The 18,338-nt window shown below is 38.9% G+C and overlaps 1 protein-coding gene across 5 annotated transcripts; it reads left to right on the top strand.

The window, feature by feature from the left end:
• The first annotated feature begins 4,267 nt into the window (after nt 1–4,267).
• LOC104098662 (protein phosphatase 2C 50) lies at nt 4,268–8,165 on the top strand. Of its 5 annotated transcripts, none has more exons than XM_018771615.3 (6): nt 4,268–4,400; nt 4,670–4,779; nt 5,209–6,058; nt 6,227–6,568; nt 6,664–6,769; nt 7,357–8,165. In XM_018771615.3, exons 3-6 carry the CDS (start codon nt 5,261–5,263, stop codon nt 7,689–7,691), a joined length of 1,581 nt encoding a protein of 526 aa, XP_018627131.1. In that variant the 5' UTR covers nt 4,268–4,400; nt 4,670–4,779; nt 5,209–5,260; the 3' UTR covers nt 7,692–8,165. The 5 variants fall into 5 exon arrangements, with proteins under 5 accessions (XP_018627131.1, XP_018627132.1, XP_070037316.1 ...); XM_018771616.3 differs by having other exon boundaries at nt 4,275–4,400; nt 5,303–6,058; XM_070181215.1 differs by having other exon boundaries at nt 4,275–4,400; nt 4,670–6,058.
• The last annotated feature ends 10,173 nt before the right edge of the window (nt 8,166–18,338 follow it).

Here is an 18,338-nt window from a genome sequence, read left to right as displayed (position 1 = left end):
ATAATATTTGTTGACTGTATCGAATTAATTATGACTAGATACGAGTTGATCGGAGTCGAAAAATCGAGAAAAATGCATACTACTTAGTTAAATTGGAGCAAGTCGAGGTAAGTGACTTGTCTAACCTTGTGTGTGAGAAATTTTTTCTAGGATTTGTATTAATTGTAATGTAATGAAAGTCGTGTACACGAGGTAACGAGTGTGTATACGGACTAAATACGAAGGATTATGTTCTTAAATTATGAAGATCACTATTGCATATTAATTAAATTATTAAATCTTGTTATATTCTCCATCATTGATTTGATTTATATACTTTAAATTTCCTTGACTTTTTCCTGCTGATTGCTTTATATGTTTAGTTGAAACTTGATTTCTTTTATTCTGTGTATTATTTGAAGATTAATTTTCTTTAATTAAATATTATTAATATAAAGTATTTGATATTTTAAAATTTGGTATTGAAGCAACGTATTAAAGACTTTAAAATATTATTTTACTGAATTATTTATTCCTGAATATTTTTGTAAGATTTTTGTACTCATTGTGATGGAGCCGTGAGCTTTTTATTGTGAAAAAAAAATATTGTTGTTGAATTATTTTGGCAAATTGAAATATTTGGGCACTTGAGGTGTAAATTGTGATATTGATACGCATGCGGTGGTATAAGGTTTGGGTATGAAATACATGCGGTGAAATAAGGGTGGCTTGATACGCGTGGCTAGTAGGAAAATTACTAAAAGTCATGCGGTATGATAAGGATGGCTAAAACGCGGGATGCTATTTCAGAAAAAAAATATTTTCTTTAAAAATAAATTGTGAAGGCTCCCGCGGTGAGATAAGAAAATGAGATATTGATTTATGGCCGCAGTTGCCTTTGATTATTTGTTATGATTTTCTTAAAAATGAAAGGAAATTCTGTTTTGATTCCCCGAGATATTATTTGTCATTATTTTGTGTAATTAAATGGTGACATGCTATTTGATTCATTTCCATTGTCATTTTATTTTATTATATTGTGAAACATTCTACCATGCCATTTATTATTATTTTTCAGCAGGGCTTGACCTGACCTTGTCACTACTGTACCGAGGTTAGACTTGGCACTTACCGAGTACCGCTGTAGTGTACTCATACTACGCTTCTGCACATCTTTTTGTGCAGATCCAGGTACTTCTTACCAGTCTAGACATTAGTGAGTATCTGTATACGAAGACTTCGAGGTATATCTGCCAGCGTCCGCAGACTCCGGAGTCCCCTTCTATCTTACTATGTTGTCCTCCTTATTTGCTTTAGACTCTGATGTATAGAGACATAGAGAATAAATTCTTAAAAGCTTGTGACTTATTTCTACCGGGTTTTGGGAGTTGTAATTATTTGAATTGTAGTTTATTTATTCCAGATATTTAAGATTATTCCGCATTGATAGGCTTACCTAGTCTTAAAGACTAGGTGTCATCACGACCTCCTACGGAGGAAATTTGGGGTCGTGACACCCCATCTCCACACCCTCCTATCAAGGGTCATATCCTCAGTAAGCTGAAGACGTGCAATGTCATTCATAATTACCTCTCCCCAATACTTCTTGGTTACCTCTGTCTCTCCTTAGACCCACCACTGCGACCCTTTGACACCTCCTCATTAGGGCATTTGTGCATCTCCTTTTCACATGCCCGAACCATCTCAACCTCACTTCCCGCATTTGTCTACCATAGAGGTCATTCCTAACTATTTCTCTCATAGTATACCCACACATCCATCTCAACATTCTCATTTGCGCTACTTTCATCTTCTGGATATGAGCGTTCTTGACTGGCCAAGACTCCGCTCCATACAATCAGGGGCGGATCTATGTAGTGGGTTTGGGGTGCCATGCCACCCAGACGCTCGGAGAAAATTTTATGTCTATATTAATATTTTACACAAGAAAATCTATATAAGTAAAGAGTGGCACCCTCAATCACAAAGTAACTCTAGGTACCATGTTTAAACTAGCAATTTCCCCACGCAAGATGCAAGATCAAGACTCTGCTAAATTCCAAGTCAATTTACTCACCCTTGTTCCCTTTTCCAGTTCTTTCTTTTTGTACATCCCCATTTTTATTATTTATTAAATTATATGTTTGATTCCTTTTTTCATTTTTTCTACATTTTCAAATACTTGTGATTTTAATCATTTTTTCTCTTTTTATCCATATAATATTATCTTTTCCTTGGATTCATGTTTGTAGAATGATGGCATCGATAGACATAATATTAATCTAGTTATGCGTAGATTAAAAAAAATATTATTTTTAGCTTATATTTTTAAGTCACATAAACAAATAGAATTTGAATCAAGAGAATTAGATCGAATTGGACAAAACTTATTCAGTTTGGAGATAATGTATTTATTCATGCATAAAAATTTTATAAATCGAGCTAAATTAATTTAGAATGAATCGAACTGAAACAAGCCGAATTAATTCGAATGGATCGAAATGACTCAATATACACTATAATTCAATCTTCTTCACTAATGGTAGATTTAGACAGTGGCACCCGTAGTCATCAAATCCTGAATCAGTCATACAATATAATGAGATGAAAACTATACACTATTGGTGTATATAACTTAAATTATTGGTTTAAAAGTAGATTAGTATACTTTTTTTACAGAACTCACTAAGATTTCACCAAGTGTCTTAAAGTCAGCCATAATTAACGAAAACATAAGCTTCCCTTTTTCTTTTTTTAATGGAAGATATCTACTCCTATTGATTTTGGCTCATAGTAAATCTTCATTTCCCGAATAAAGTTGTGAAAGAAAATTGAGTTCTAAGATAACCAAATACTAATCGGTAGTTGGATAATATTTCCACTCGTCCTTTGATTAACAATTCGGAGGTTGGGCTAACATTGGAATCATGGATGAAATTGGGGCAATTGTCCAGTTTTTGGTGGAGTAACACAGCAGTAATACTAAACTCCTTTGACAACAGCAACAACAATAACATACCAGTATAATTTTACCAGTGGAATCTAGGGAAGGTGGTGTATATACAGACATTAGCCTTACATTGTGAAAATAGAGAGATTGTTTCCGACGGACCCTCGGCTTAAGAAACACATAATCAACATTAGGATAAGAAATTACAACAAAGGATCAAAATACCATCATCATCAACAACAACAACAACAAGAACAACAACAACAACGACACAGTAAAATTTCACAAGCGGGGTCTGGGGAGAGTAGTATGTACGTAGAATCGTAGACCTTAACCCTATCCCGAGGGAGTAGAGGGGCTGTTTATGATAGACCCTCGACTCAAGAAGACGAAAAGAAACAATATATTAGTACCATCAACAGAAACCATAGAAATAATAACAACATCATAAGAATCAGAAAACAAATGAAAAACAAAAACAATAACCAGTAAATAAGGTCCGACACTATGAAAAACGGAAGAGTAGTGTGAATGTAACATTAACCACTAGCAGTCTAAGACAAAATCCTATCAGACTAGCCTCACACTGGTACGAAGTAGAAAGTAAAATTATAATTTATTTTAATTATGATGCTATTCGAGCTAATTTGTGCATATCTCGAATAATTTATTAGATATTTATTATTATTCATCAGCACAAAAATCAAAAAAATTAAAATTTAAACGGATGAAAAGGAATTAACTAGTATTATTTATATTTATTGTCTTTACTGGTATTTGAACTCCATTAATAATTCCAACTTCTATTAATAGCTAGACCACCTTTAACCGCTAAAATTAAAATAATTTTTTATTGGAAAAGATGCTAAACGTCAGTTTGTCCGTCTTTACTCATCTCCCTAAAGTTTTTCTTTTTTTTTTGTTGGTATTATTATCTTTAGCCTGTGCCATAAATTATTTATATTCGATAGCTGAAAAAATATATAAAATTTGATTAATTTTAGTATATTTACAAAATGTATATATATATGAAAAATTTATATTTTTTCGATTATTATTTTAAGAGCGACTATACTGTGTCATTTTTTTATTTATTTTTTAACACAAAAACTAAACCTCAACGTGGCAAGGACAGAGAATTAGTGTGGGACGACCCACCAAAAATTAATTTATTATTCCTAAAAATCATCCCATTAGTTCACCGAAAGAAACATTAAAAATCAAGAGGTGGGTCCAGAACGAATGAAAAGAAGCCAACTGTTAGGACAGATGTCTGGTAAATGGGACCCACTTGACTAAGAAATTTTATAAAGGCAAAGTTTTGTTTAGTGTACAAAAGTTTCCAATCCTTGACACATCACATACTTTGCTTTCTAATCTGTTTTCTACAGTCTTTTACATTACTATTTTATTACATTTTCTTTCTTTCTTTTAATTTTAGTGTGTCATTAATGCATACTGTTTTGAAACGGTAAGCAACTTCTTACTTACCTTCCTTCATTTTTTTATGATTTGTGTATTTGTTTATTTGGATTATTGTATTAATTGATTTGTGTTATCTAATCAATACCACCAATAAATATAGAATGATTAGACTAATAACAAATGCTTACATGCATCATATTTGATTTGTTTGACTGTTGAATCATGGGGTTCTTGGTTGTTGTTGGTTCCTCACAATCTTTTTTGATTCAATTAACTTTATGTGCTAAGATAATTAAGTTTGTTCGTATAAATCAGGAATCTTGAAATTGGGTTGCTAGTGGTTCCTGGGATTGTGTTGAAATTTGGAGGAAAAAAGTTATGTTTTTTTTGGCTGAGCAATTTGATGTGTGGTCTGATTTGAGCTTGTAAGTTCTCTCTTTTAAATAAAGTTTGAATCTTTATTATTCTTTCTATGTTGTATCTCTGTCTTGTTTCAAAGAAGCAGTGACCACTATACATTAAAGACCTGATTTGTTGTTTTCCAATTAATTGGGTATATAATTGGTGATAAAAAATCGATTCTTGGTTATTGAATTGAGGCTTTGGGATAAAGAAGGATCGAATTGGAATAGAAGTGTACAAAGATGCTGAATAAGGTCTAATAATTCTAGCATATATTTTATGGATAGTGATTCCCCTTGAAACAGAAGTTTGGACTTTGGATCCATATTCTCTCTTATGTCATAGATTACCTGTTTGAACTAAGCTTCTTTTTCAGCTCCCTTGTTTCTCTTCTAAGGGAGAATAAGTGACTTATTTTGGCTTTTGAAACCATTTTTTGGCTTTTTTATTAGTTTATTTTAGGGGTTTGAAATTTGGATTAGTGCTAAGAGAAGAAGGGTAGTGATGGAAGAGATGTTACCAACACTTGCTGTATCATATAAACAGGGAAAATTGATATATGATGAATCAGTACTACCCACTCGTATGGACTTCAGCGGATATGAGCTGGTACCAAACACAAAGTGCAAGCTTCCTTCGGTGTCCGTTGCTAATCAGAATACTAGGGTGCCACGGGATAACGCTAACCTTATGACAGTTGCCGATTGCCATGAAATCAGGAAAGGGAACAATTTTTCATCGACAGTGATAGCGACTGGAAATTGTTTGGTAACTACTGATGCAAATGATAGATCTAGGGACAATAATTTGATTTCATCAACTGATGAGCTATTAGGAAATATGACTTGTTCTAATTCTCTAGTGGATGAGCGTGGCGGCACGTTTGGAGATGAAGACAAGAAGGTTGGTGTATCCCAGAATCTAAGGAAGTCTTATTCATGTGATTTGGCTAATGTGTTGGTTAATGAGTCAGAATTTGTAAGTGATCTTGTTTCCACTGGAATGAACGGTGTGGTTGTGGGTGCTGAAGATTATAAAAGAAAATTACCACCATCCCTCCTTGAGAGTTCAAATGAGATGAAGATAAGTAGGCCAAATGTCTTTGGTTTTGATTCTGTGCCGCTTTGGGGGCTCACCACGATACAAGGAAAGAGGCCGGAGATGGAAGATGCAGCAGTAGCTTTACCAAGGTTTCTGAGAATCCCATCTCAAATGTTGATGGATCTGCCAGTTTCTCATGCCCAGAATCAAGCACTAACGGCCCATTTATTTGGGGTTTATGATGGACATGGAGGCTCTCAGGTGAACGTTCCATCTGTTTTTGCTTGTGATGTTACACATTTGGTTTCGTTTCTAGTTAAACAAAAGTTGCTATTGCATGCATGTTAGAGTTCATTTCCTATGTGCTTGTGTATTTATTTTTCAGGTACACATATATTACGTCCAACTGTTTTTTTTCCCCTTTCGTAGCAGGTTGCTAATTATTGTCGTGAGCGTATCCATATGGCTTTAGCACAGGAGATAGATATTGCGAAAGAGGATTCACATAATAATGGAAGTGTTAACTGGAAGGAGCAATGGTCAAAGGCTTTCTTGAATTGTTTCTGTAGAGTTGATGATGAGGTGGGAGGGTTCGGTAGTGAAACAGACGGTATTGAGCCTGACCTTGCACCTATTGCTCCCGAAGCAGTTGGATCTACAGCTGTAGTTGCTGTTGTTAGTCCAACCCATATTATTGTTGCAAATTGTGGTGATTCAAGGGCAGTCCTTTGTCGGGGGAAATTACCCATGCCGTTGTCCATTGATCATAAAGTAAGGCTTATGCTTGTTTTTATACCATTCTGCAACATTTGTTTGGCTTTCTTTGCAACCATATAATCTTCTTCAACTATGTTAATTGTTTTCAGCCAAATAGAGAAGATGAGTGTTCGCGAATAGAAGCATTGGGAGGGAAGGTCATTAATTGGGATGGACATCGTGTTTCTGGTGTTCTTGCAGTTTCAAGGTCGATTGGTATGTATATTGTACTATCTGCACGGAAGTGTGACTGTGATTGTACTGTTATATTTTCATTATTGGTTGGAGAGGGTTAAGCGAGTAATCTATATCGTCCTTAGTTTGTACATGGGGAAATAGGTATCAAGCTATAAATGGAATTGTAAAGCTACACCATAATTGGACCAAACATTCACATGCACCAAAATGGAAGTGATATAACATACATAATATAGTGTATGGAAGTTCAGCCCTGAACCCACTGGTGTTGAAACACAATCTCTGACTTCAGTTGACCTGGTACAAATGTAAAGATCACACATAATATGGAATTGCTCAATGTGATTAATTCAACAAAACCCCATATCAACAATATTAAACAATAAGCCGTTCGGCAAATTTCATAAGATTGACTTAAAATACAAATATGGATGTATTCTCCTATTGTTTGCTATCCGCATTGTAGGTTAGCGTGTCATCCAAAAACTGCATCTTACTTAACTATTACTTAACAAGAAAATTCTCTGTTCACATTTATTATTTTGAAACTGTTATCCTAGAGATCAAAACTTTCTTGGTCTGACAAGGTTGTCATTTTACTGCAGGTGATAGATATTTAAGGCCTTATGTAATTCCAGATCCAGAAATGATGTTTGTACCCCGAGTAAAAGATGACGACTGTCTTATTTTAGCAAGTGACGGTCTTTGGGATGTCTTGACAAATGAAGAAGCTTGTGAGGTGGCAAGGAGACGAATTCTTCTCTGGCACAAAAAGAATGGTGGTACTTTGACTAACGAAAGGGGTGAAAACGTCGATCCTGCTGCTCAGGATGCTGCAGAGTACTTGACACGACTTGCTCTCCAAAAGGGCAGCAGAGACAATATATCTGTGATTGTGGTCGACTTGAAGGTGCAGAGGAAATTCAAGAAGAAAACGTAGCACTAAACCATCCTCGTTAGTTTCCATTTCATTTTGTGGACGTAGCACTGGTAAGCTACAACCCACCATGTTAATCGAATTAAATAGTATTACTGCAAACTGTAGCTATCTTTTAGGCTGGCTCCGTACAGGATTAGCGAATCGCACTTAATATTACTAATGTTGGAGTAAACTACGATGAAAGTTGTTCTGACAATAAAAATTCAGCAAAGTTGGTTCAAAGAACAACTACTGACTTCCAGCAGACCATTTATCTTCCTGCAGTGTAATGTGCTTCATGTCTATATAACCAGACAGGTAAAAGTGTTGTTGAGGTAATCCTTTGACTTCCATTTTCTCTTACCATTTCTCAGCCTATTTTTTAAATTTCTTTTATTCCTATTTTTGAGTTTTAATGGAACGTTGTATGTTCTATAAAACTGATGTATGTTTTTAAAATTCAATGTATGAGTATTTGTATGTTTCTTATCTCAATGATATAATTCTTCTGATATCAAACCTTAATTGCTACTGATGGAGAGAAACAGTAGAGTAAAACATGCTATTGTCAAAAGAAGCAGTATTCATTTATACCAACTGAGTCAGCTCTATGCTTCTCCATAGCCGAGGGTCTATTGGAAATAGCCTCTCTACAAAGCAGTGGCGAAGCCACATGGTCACAAGGGTGGTCAACTGACCACCCTTCGTCGAAAAATTACATTGTGTATATAGGCAAAATATTACGTTTTAGAGGTATATAACACATATTGAACACCCTTTGTCGGGAACTTTTTTTCACTTCTTTCAAATTTGAACAGCCTTGAAAAAATTTCTAGCTTCGCCACTGCTACAAAGTTAGGGGTAAGGCTACATACACACTATCCTTCCCAGACCCCACTTGTGGGATTACACTGAGTTTGTTGTTGTTGTTGTTGTTAAGTCAGCTGACGGAATGAAATATATCCTCTGTATAAATGCTTCCCAAAACCCCGTAAATTTGCCGTTCTCTTTGCATATGCTTCTTCGCCGTTCGACGAGGTAGTCTCTGAGATGAGACACTGAGGCTTCCTGCAGCTGCTTCAGAAGAATCTCTAGTTTTTGTTAGCCCATTTAAACAATTGGATCAAGAGTCTAATACCAAAGCTCTGATATCATGAAACTTGAGAATAAGTAATCTGAAATTTTCTCATAGCTCCGACGAAGAGAATATGCTGCAATATAGAGAGACATACCAAACAAATCTACCACTGAATTCTAATCCATAGAGAGCAAAAGATAAACATTATGTACAACCTTAAACTGAAAAAACTTCCATTTTCCAGAAGTTAAGAAGCGAAAAATTCTGATTTCTGTGTTTTCTTTGCATAACTATGGTCTTCTGTTGACAACTGCCATATCAGGGCTTTGTATATTGGTACTGTACAGTTAGATGATATACATGGACTACCTTTTGGGCAATGGCGAAAAAGGTCTGGAACTTGAATCGAAGCATCTAATGCATTGCCCCCAAAAGATTACTGCATGCACAGATATACACGAAAAAGTAATATAATCATAAATTTGTGTTGCATGAAACTCATAGCGAAGTAATGAACGTTGGTCCCCAGGCCGTTCCTATGTACTTACCGAATTTCAGGTCCATTAGAGTCTGTCAAAAAAGTTCTACAATATCAGCATGCACCAAACATACGAAAAGTGGATATAATCACAAACTCGTCTTTTATGACCATCAAATACCATAAAATGAACTCGAAAGTCATTGCGGAGCAAGGAATATTGGTCACTAGGCCATTTCCAACGGACCTACGAAATTTTAGGCCAATCAGAATCCGTAATTTTTTTAATACAAAATCAACATGTACTAATATATACGAAAAAGTGGATATAATCATAAGTTTGTATTGAATGACCCCGAAATACAATAAAATAAATCCAAAAGTTGTGGCGAAGCAATGAGTAGTGGTCACTAGGCTGTTTCCTATGGACCTACAAAATGCAAAAAAATAAGGAACAATCATGGAGAAGCGATGACTATTGTTCATTAGGTTGTTTCCGATGAGCCCGCAAATTTTAGGCGATTCGGAACTTGCCGCCCGACTTCAAGAAGATAGACACTATTAGCACACGAAATGGTGTGTCTATTTTTCGTTTTTTGGCGTTTTAGAGTCATAAAACTGGAATTTCACCCGATTTTCAGATTTTCATGTGCTATAGGCTATACCATCTGCATGGGTCTGGGCGACCGGACCCGAATTACCTAAAATTTTGCCGACCCATCGAAACGACCTAAGAAACAATATCCATCGCTTTGCCATGACCATTCCTCGATTTTTTGGTGTTTTAGGACCATAAAACTGAAATTTCACCTGATTCCAAGATATTCGTGTGTTATAGCTCACGCAATCTACAAGGGTTCGAGCGACCAAACCCGAATCGCCTAAATTTTTTTCATCCCATCGAAAACGATCTAAGGAATAATAGTTATCACATCGCCATGACCGTTCCTCGTATTTAACATTTTAGGGCCATAAAACTAGTACTTCGCTTGATTTTCAAATTTTCGTGTGCTATAACCCACACCATGTGTATACGTCCGGGCGACCGGACCCGAATCGCCTAAAGTTTTTCCGGCCCATCAAAACAACCTAAGGAACAATAGTTATCTCCTTGCCATGACCGTTCCTCTTTTTTTAGCGTTTTAGGGCCATAAAACTGAAATTGCGCCTCATTCTCAAATCTTCGTGTGCAACTCACGCCATCTGCATGAGTCCAGGCGACCAGACTCGAATCACCTAAAAATTTTGGCAGCCCATAAAAAATAACCTAAGGAATATTCTCCATGGCCTCTCCATGACCGTTCCTCATTTTTATCGTTTTAGAACCATAAAACTTAAATTCTTCACGATTCCCAGATTTTCGCGTGCTATAGCCCACGCCATCTGCATGGGTACGGACGACAGAGCCCGAATCGCCTAAAAGTTTGTCGACCCATCAAATATGACCGAAGGAACAATAGTCATTGCCTATCCATGACCGTTCCTCTTTTTTAGCATTTAAAGGCCATAATATTAGAATTCCGCCCAATTCCTATACCCCACGCCATCTGCATGCGTCCGGACGCCCGGACCCGAATCGCCTAAAATTTTGTCTCCCCATAAAAAGCGACCTAATCGCCTCGCCATGGCCGTTCCTCATTTTTTTGCGTTTTATTTCATAAAACTGGAATTCCGCCTGATTCCTAGATTTTCATGTGCTATATCCCACGCTATATGCATGAGTCCGGGCGACCGGACCCGAATAGGCTAGAAATTTTTTGGTCCATCAAAAATGAACTAAGGAACAATATCCATCGCCTCGCAATGACCGTTCCTCGTTTTTTGGCGTTTAGGGCTATAAAACTGAAATTTCGCCTGATTCTCAGATTTTCGTGTGCTATATCCCACGCTATCTGCATGGGTCCAGGCGACCAGCCCGAATCGCCTAAAATATTTCCGGCCCATCAAAAACGACCTAAGGAACAATATACATCGCCTCGCCATGACCGTTCCTCATTTTTTGGCGATATAGGGACATAAAATTAGAATTCCGCCTGATTTTCAGATTTTCATGTGCTATAGCCCATGCAATCTGCATGGATCCAGGCGACTGGACCCATCGAAATGATCTAAGGAACAATATCCATCGCCTACGATGACCGTTCCTCGTTTTTGGGCGTTTTAGCTCAATAAAACTGAAATTCTACCCGATTCCTATATTTTCATGTGCTATACCCCACGCCATCTGCATTGCTCCGGGCGACCGAACCCGAATCACCTAATATTTTTCTCACCCATCAAAAACGACCTAAGAAAAAAAATCCATTGACTCGCCCTGACAGTTCCTCGTTTTATGACATTTTAGGGCCATAGAACTGGAATTCCGCCCGATTTTTAGATTTTCGTGTGCTATAGCCCACGCCATCGCCCGGGCCCGAATCGCCTAATATTTTTCCAGTACATAAAAAATGACCTAAGGAACAATAGTATCATCTCTCCATGACCGTTCCTCATTGTTGGCGTCTCAGGGCCATAAAAATAGAATTCTTCCCGATTTTCCAGATTTTCGTGTGTTATAGCACACACCATCTGCATGAGCCCGGGCGACCAAACCTAAATCGTCTGAAATTTTGCTGGCGCATAAAAAACGACCTAAGGAATCGTCTTGCCATGGTCGTTTCTCAGTTTTTGGTATTTTAGGGCCATAAAATTTGAATTCCGCCCGATTCTTAGTATTTCGTGTGCTTTATCCCACGACATCTACATGGGTCTGGGCGCCCGGACCTAAATCGCCTAAAATTTTGCCGGACAATCAGAAAAGACCTAAGAAACAATATTCATCGCCTCGCCATGGACGTTCCTCTTTTTTAGCGTTTTAGGGCCATAAAACTAGAATTATGCCCTATTCCTAGATATTTGTGCGCTATAGCCCACGCCATCTGCCGAGACCTGAATCGCCTAAAATTTTGTTGGCCCATAAAAAATGATCTAAGGAATAATATCCATCGTCTCACCATGACCGTTGTTCATATTTTGGGCATTTTAGGGCCATAAGTATAGAATTTCGCCCGATTCTCATATTTTCGTGTGCTATAGCCCACGCCATCTGCATGGGTCCATGAGATCAGATTCGAATCGCCTAAAATTTTGCCGGTCCCTAAAGATGACCTGAGGAACAATATTCATCGTCTCGCCATGCCCCTTCCTCTTTTTTGGCGTTTTAGGGCCATTAAATAGGAATTCCGCCCAATTTTCAAATTTTTGTGTGCTACCCATACACCATCTGCATGGGTCCGGGGACCAGACCCGAATTGCCTAAAATATCAGCCCATAACAAACGACCTAAGGAATAATAGCCATCGCCTCACCATGATCGTCCATCGTTTTTTGGCATTTTAGGGTCATAAAATTAGAATTTTGCCCACGCTATCTATATGGGTCCGGTTGCCCGGACCCTAATCGCCTTAAATTTTGCTGGCCCATCAAAAATGACCTAAGGAACAATAATCATCGCCTCGCCATGAACGTTCCTCGTTTTTTGGCATTTTAGGGCCATAAATATGGAATTTCACTTGATTCTCAAATTTTTGTGTGCTATAGCCCGTAACATATGCATGGGTCCGGGCGACCAGAGCCGATTCGCCTAAAATTTTGCTGGCATATAAAAAGCGACCTAAAGAACAATATCCATCGCCTCGCCATGCCCTTTCCTCTTTTGTTTTGGCGTATTAGTGCCATAAAATTAGAATTTTGCCCGATTCTCAAATTTTCGTGTGCTATAGCCTACGTCATCTACATGGGTCTGGGCGCCCTCACTAGAATTGCCTAAATATTTGTCGGCCCATAAAAAATGACCTAATGAACAATATCCATCGCCTCTCCGTGATCGTTCCTCTTTTTTGGTGTTTTAGGATTATAAAATTAAAATTCCGTCCGATTCCTAGATTTTCGTATGCTATAGCCCATGCCATCTACATGGGTCCGCGCGACCGGTCCCGAATCGCATAAATTTTGCTGTCCCTACCAAAACGACCTAAGGGAAGATATTTATCACCTCGCCATGATCGTTCTTAGTTTTTTGGGCCGTAAAATCGGAATTGTGCCCGATTCCCAGATTTTTGTGTGTTATAGCCCACACTATTTGAATGGGTCCAGGCGACCGGACCCAAATCGCTTAAGATTTTGCTGGACCATCAAAAATGACCTAAGGAGCAATATTCATCTCCTCGCCATGACCGTTCCACGTCTTTTGGCATTTTAGGGCTATAAAATAGGAATTCTGCCCGATTCTAAGATTTTCGTGATCTTATAGCCCATGCCATCTGCATGGGTCCAAGCGACCGGACCTAAATTCCCTAAATTTTATTGGCCCTTAAAAAATGAACGAAGGAACAATATTTATCGTCTCACCATGACCGTCCCTGGTTATTTGGCGTTTTAGGTTATAAAACTGAAATTTTGCCCGATTCCCAAATTATCGTGTGTTATAGCCCACGCCATCTGCATGGGTCTGGGAGATTGGACCCGAATTGTCGAAAATTTTGCTGGCCTATCAAAAACGACTTAAGGAACAATATCCATCGCCTCACTATGACTGTTCCTCGTTTTTGATGTTTTAGGGCCATACAATCGGAATTTCGCCTGATTCCTAGATTTTTGTATGCTATATCCCACGCTATCTACATGGGTTCGAGCGACCAGAGATGAATTACATAAAATTTTACCCTAAGGAACAACAATCATGGCCTCGCCATGACTGTTCCTTGATTTTTGGTGTTTTAGGGCCATAAAACTGGAATTCCCCCCGATTCTTAGATTTTAGTGTGCTATAGCCCACGCCATCTGCATGGGCCCGGGCGACCGGACCCGAATCACCTAAATTTTTTTTGGCCAATCAAAAACGACCTAAGAAACAATCGTCATCGTTTCGCCATGACCGTTTCTCGTGTTTTGGCATTTTAGGACCATAAAATTAAAATTCTACCTGATTCCTTGATTTTCGTGTACAATATCCCATGCCATCTGCATGGGTCGGGGCGTCGGAACTTGAATCACCTAAACTTTTGCCAGCACATCCAAAATGACCTAAGGAACAATATCCATCGCCTAGCCATGGTCATTACATTTTTTTTGGCGTTTTATGGCCAAATTTAAATTTCGCCCGATTCTTAGATTTTCGTGTGCTATAGCCTACGCCATCTGCCAGGACCTGTATCACCTAAAATTTTGCTGGCCCATAAAGAATGACTTTAGGAAAAATATTGATCACCTCGCCATGACCGTTCCTCATTTTTGGTATTTTAGGGCCATAAATAGGGAGTTTTTTTCGATTACTAGATTTTCGTGTGTTATAGCCCACGCCATCCGCATGCATCCGAGCAACCGGACCCGAATCGCCTATAATTTTGATGGCCCATCAAAAACGACCTAAGGAGCCATCACCTCGCCATGATCGTTCCTCATTTTTTGTCATTTTAGGGCCATAAAAAAGGAATTTCACCCGATTCCCAGAGTTTTGTGTGCTATAGCCCACGTCATCAGCATGGGTCCTGGAGACCGGACCAGAACCACCTAAAATTTTGCCGGCCCATAAAAACGATCTAAGGAATAGTATCCATCACCTCGCTATGAACATTCCTCATATTTTGGCATTTTAGGGACATAAAACTATAATTCTGCCCGATTGAGAGATTTTCATATGCTATAGCCCAGGCCATCTGCATGGATCAGGGCGACCGGACCTGAATCGTCTAAAATTTTGTCGGCCCATATAAAATGACCTAAGGAACAATATCCATTGCCTCGTCATGTACCTTCCTCATTTTTTGACATTTTAGGGCCATAGAACTAGAATTCCGCTCGATTCCTAGATTTTCGTGTGCTATAAAAATTATAGGCGATTTGGGCCCAGTCGTCAAGACGCACCCACGCCATCTACATGCGTCTTGATGACTGGGCCCAAATCGCCTATAATTTTGTCGGCCCATCAAAAATGACCTAAAGAACAATATCCATCGCCACGCCATTATCGTTCCTCATGTTTTGGCGATTTAGAGCCATAAAACTGAAATTTTGCCCGATTCTCAGATTTTCGTGTCCTATAACCCATGCATCTACATGGATCCGGGCAATAGGATCCGAATTGCCTAAAATTTTGCCGGCCCATCAAAAATGACCTAAGGTACAATATTTATCTCATCTCCATGACCTTTTCTCGGTTTTTGTATTTTAGGGATATAAAACTGGAATTCTACCCGATTCTCATATTTTCGTGTGTTATAGCCCATGCCATCTGCATGGATCCGAGCAACCGAACACTAATCGCCTAACAATTTTCTGGCGCCTAAAAAATGACCTAAGGAACACTAGTCATCTCCTGATCGTGATCGTTCCTCATTTTTTTGCGTATTAGGGCCATAAAATTGGAATTCTGCCAGATTCCCATATTTCCATTGCCTTGCCATGGTCGTTCATCTTTTTTGGCGTTTTAGGGCCATAAAATTGGAATTCAACCGATTTCTAGTTTTTCGTATGCTATATCCCACGCCATAGATCCGGGCGACCAGACCCGAATAACCTAAATTTTTGTTGGCCCATCGAAAATGACTTAAGGAACAATATCCATGACCGTTCCTCATTTTTGGCGTTTTAGGGCCATAAATCTAGAATTTCGCCCTATTTCTAATTTTTCGTGTGCTATAGCCCACGCCATCTACATGTGTCCGGGCAACTAGACCCGAATAGCCTAAATTTTTGCTGGCCCATCAAAAATGACTTAAGTAACAATATACATCGCCTCACTATGACCGCTCATTTTTTGGCGTCTTAGGGCCATAAAACTAGAATTCCACCCGATTCCTTGATTTTCATGTGCGATAGCCCATTCCATCTGTATGGGTCCAGGCGACCAGACCTAAATCACCTAAAATTTTGCCGACCCATCAAAAATGAGCTAAGGAATAATATCCATCGCCTCGCCATGACCGTTCCTCATTTTTTGTCGTTTCAAGACCATAAAACTAGAATTCTGCCCGATTCCCGAATTTTCTTGTGCTATAGTACACGCCATCTGCATGGGTCCGGACGACCGGACCCCAATCGCCTAAAATTTCCAACCCATTAAAAACGACCTAAGGAACAATATACATCGCCTCGCCATGACCATTCATCCTTTTTTGGGCATTTTAGGGTCATAAAACTAGAATTCAACCCCGATTCCTAGATTTTTGTGTGCTACAAGCCCACACCATCTGAATGGGTCCGACCAACCGGACCCAATTCACCTAAAATTTTACAGGCCCATCAAACACGACATAAGGAACAATATTCATCGCCTCACCATGCATGTTCCTCGATTTTTAACGTTTTAGGCCATAAAACTGATATTTTGCCCGATTTTCAGATTTTCGTGCGCTATAGCTCATGCCATCTACATGGGTTCGAGCGCCCGGACCCGAACGGTCGTTCCTTATTTTTGGCATTTTAGGGCTATAAAATTGAAATTTCGCCAGATTATCATATTTTCGTGTGCTTAAGCCTACGCTATCTATATGAGTCTGGGCGACCAGACCTGAATCACCTAAAATTTTTATAGTCCATCAAAAACTACCTAAGGAATATTCTCCAAGGCCTCGCCATGACCGTTCCTCATTTTTGTCGCTTTAGGACCATCAACAACAATAATAATATACCCAGTATTATCTCACACCGTGGGGTCTGAGGGAGGGTATTGTGTACGCAGACCTTACCTCTACCTTGTGATGATAGAGAGGTTGTTTTCAATAGACCCTCGGCTCATGAAAGCATAAGCACCATATTAATGAAAATATAAACAAGAAGGGACAATACCAAAAGGCCATATAAAATAAGAATAAAAATAACAAGATAGTAAGGTGATCAACAACAAAAGAAAACAACAGTTATGAACACTCTAGACTACCTACTCTACTAACCTAATCCTCGACCTTCATACTTTCCTATCAAGGGTCATATCCTCGGTTAGCTAAAACTGCGCCATGTCTTGCCTAATCACCTCTCCCCACCTCTTCTTTGGCCTACCTCTACCTCACCGTAGTCCCTCCAATGTCAACCTCTCACACCTCTTCACCGGGGCATCTGTTCTCCTCATCCTCACATGCCCAAATTGCCTAAGCCGCGATTCCCGCATCTTGTCCTCAATAGGGGCCACACCCACCTCCTCGCGAATAACCTCATTCCATGTGCGGTCCGCACTTTTATTCAATTTGTCAGGATTGGAAGTCTGCGGCCGCAATGCACTCTTTCTGCGGTCCGCACTTTTACATGTGTGGTCGTACCTTGCTCTTCTACGGTCCGCACTTTTACATGTGCGACCGCAGAACTCTTCTTCTGCGGCCGCACAGTTATTGTGCGATCCGCACTTCTAGGGGATTTGGAATGCACCATCTCTAAACTTTACTTTGGCTTAGCTTTTGCGGCTGCACAATTAATGTGCGGACCGCACTTTGCACCAAACTCTGATGGCCTTTACTTCATTACCTGCGGCCGCAGATGATATTCTGCGGTCTGCACTTCTGAGCTTTTGTTCCTTTTATGTCCTTGAGTTCAGATTACTCTTTCTTGAGTTGGATTTTATCTCGGGAGTTTATCTTCCAATATTCCTGCAATTAAGTACATTTTATTAGTTTTCGGGAACATAATTAAACGCTTTTGGACTAAAACAAAAGCTAAAAGGCGCTAATAAGTCGTCAAAATTCACACTTATCAACTCCCTCAAACTTAAGTTTTTGTTTGTCCTCAAGTAAATAAAGTAGTTCTCACCTTCACAAGTTAAGATCCATTCCAGCTAATCAAAAGTGAGTCATTCATGTATCAATTAGGACCAACAATTACCCACACTACTTATGAATTATTAACAAGGCAACAAGTTAAACTTTCATGCACAAATAGTTCTAATGTGACACTTGAGCATCAAGAGTTGACTTTATTCATCAAGTAAGCTCGTTCTTTCATGTAGGTCATTGTGGATCCCAAAATCCTCCTCCTTTACTCTCCGTTTGCCTATCTCGTAGAAGAATTTAGCACCCAATCCAAAGATTTGCGAAAGGTTCACTCATCTCTCTCAAAAGAATGTCGCAAGTACAGCTTTAAGTAC

The sequence above is a fragment of the Nicotiana tomentosiformis genome, chromosome 7 (assembly GCF_000390325.3).
Source record: "Nicotiana tomentosiformis chromosome 7, ASM39032v3, whole genome shotgun sequence".
Lineage (NCBI taxonomy): Eukaryota > Viridiplantae > Streptophyta > Magnoliopsida > Solanales > Solanaceae > Nicotiana > Nicotiana tomentosiformis.
The sequence above is the reverse complement of the archived record's forward strand: the minus strand, read 5'-3'. Positions and strand labels throughout refer to the sequence as shown.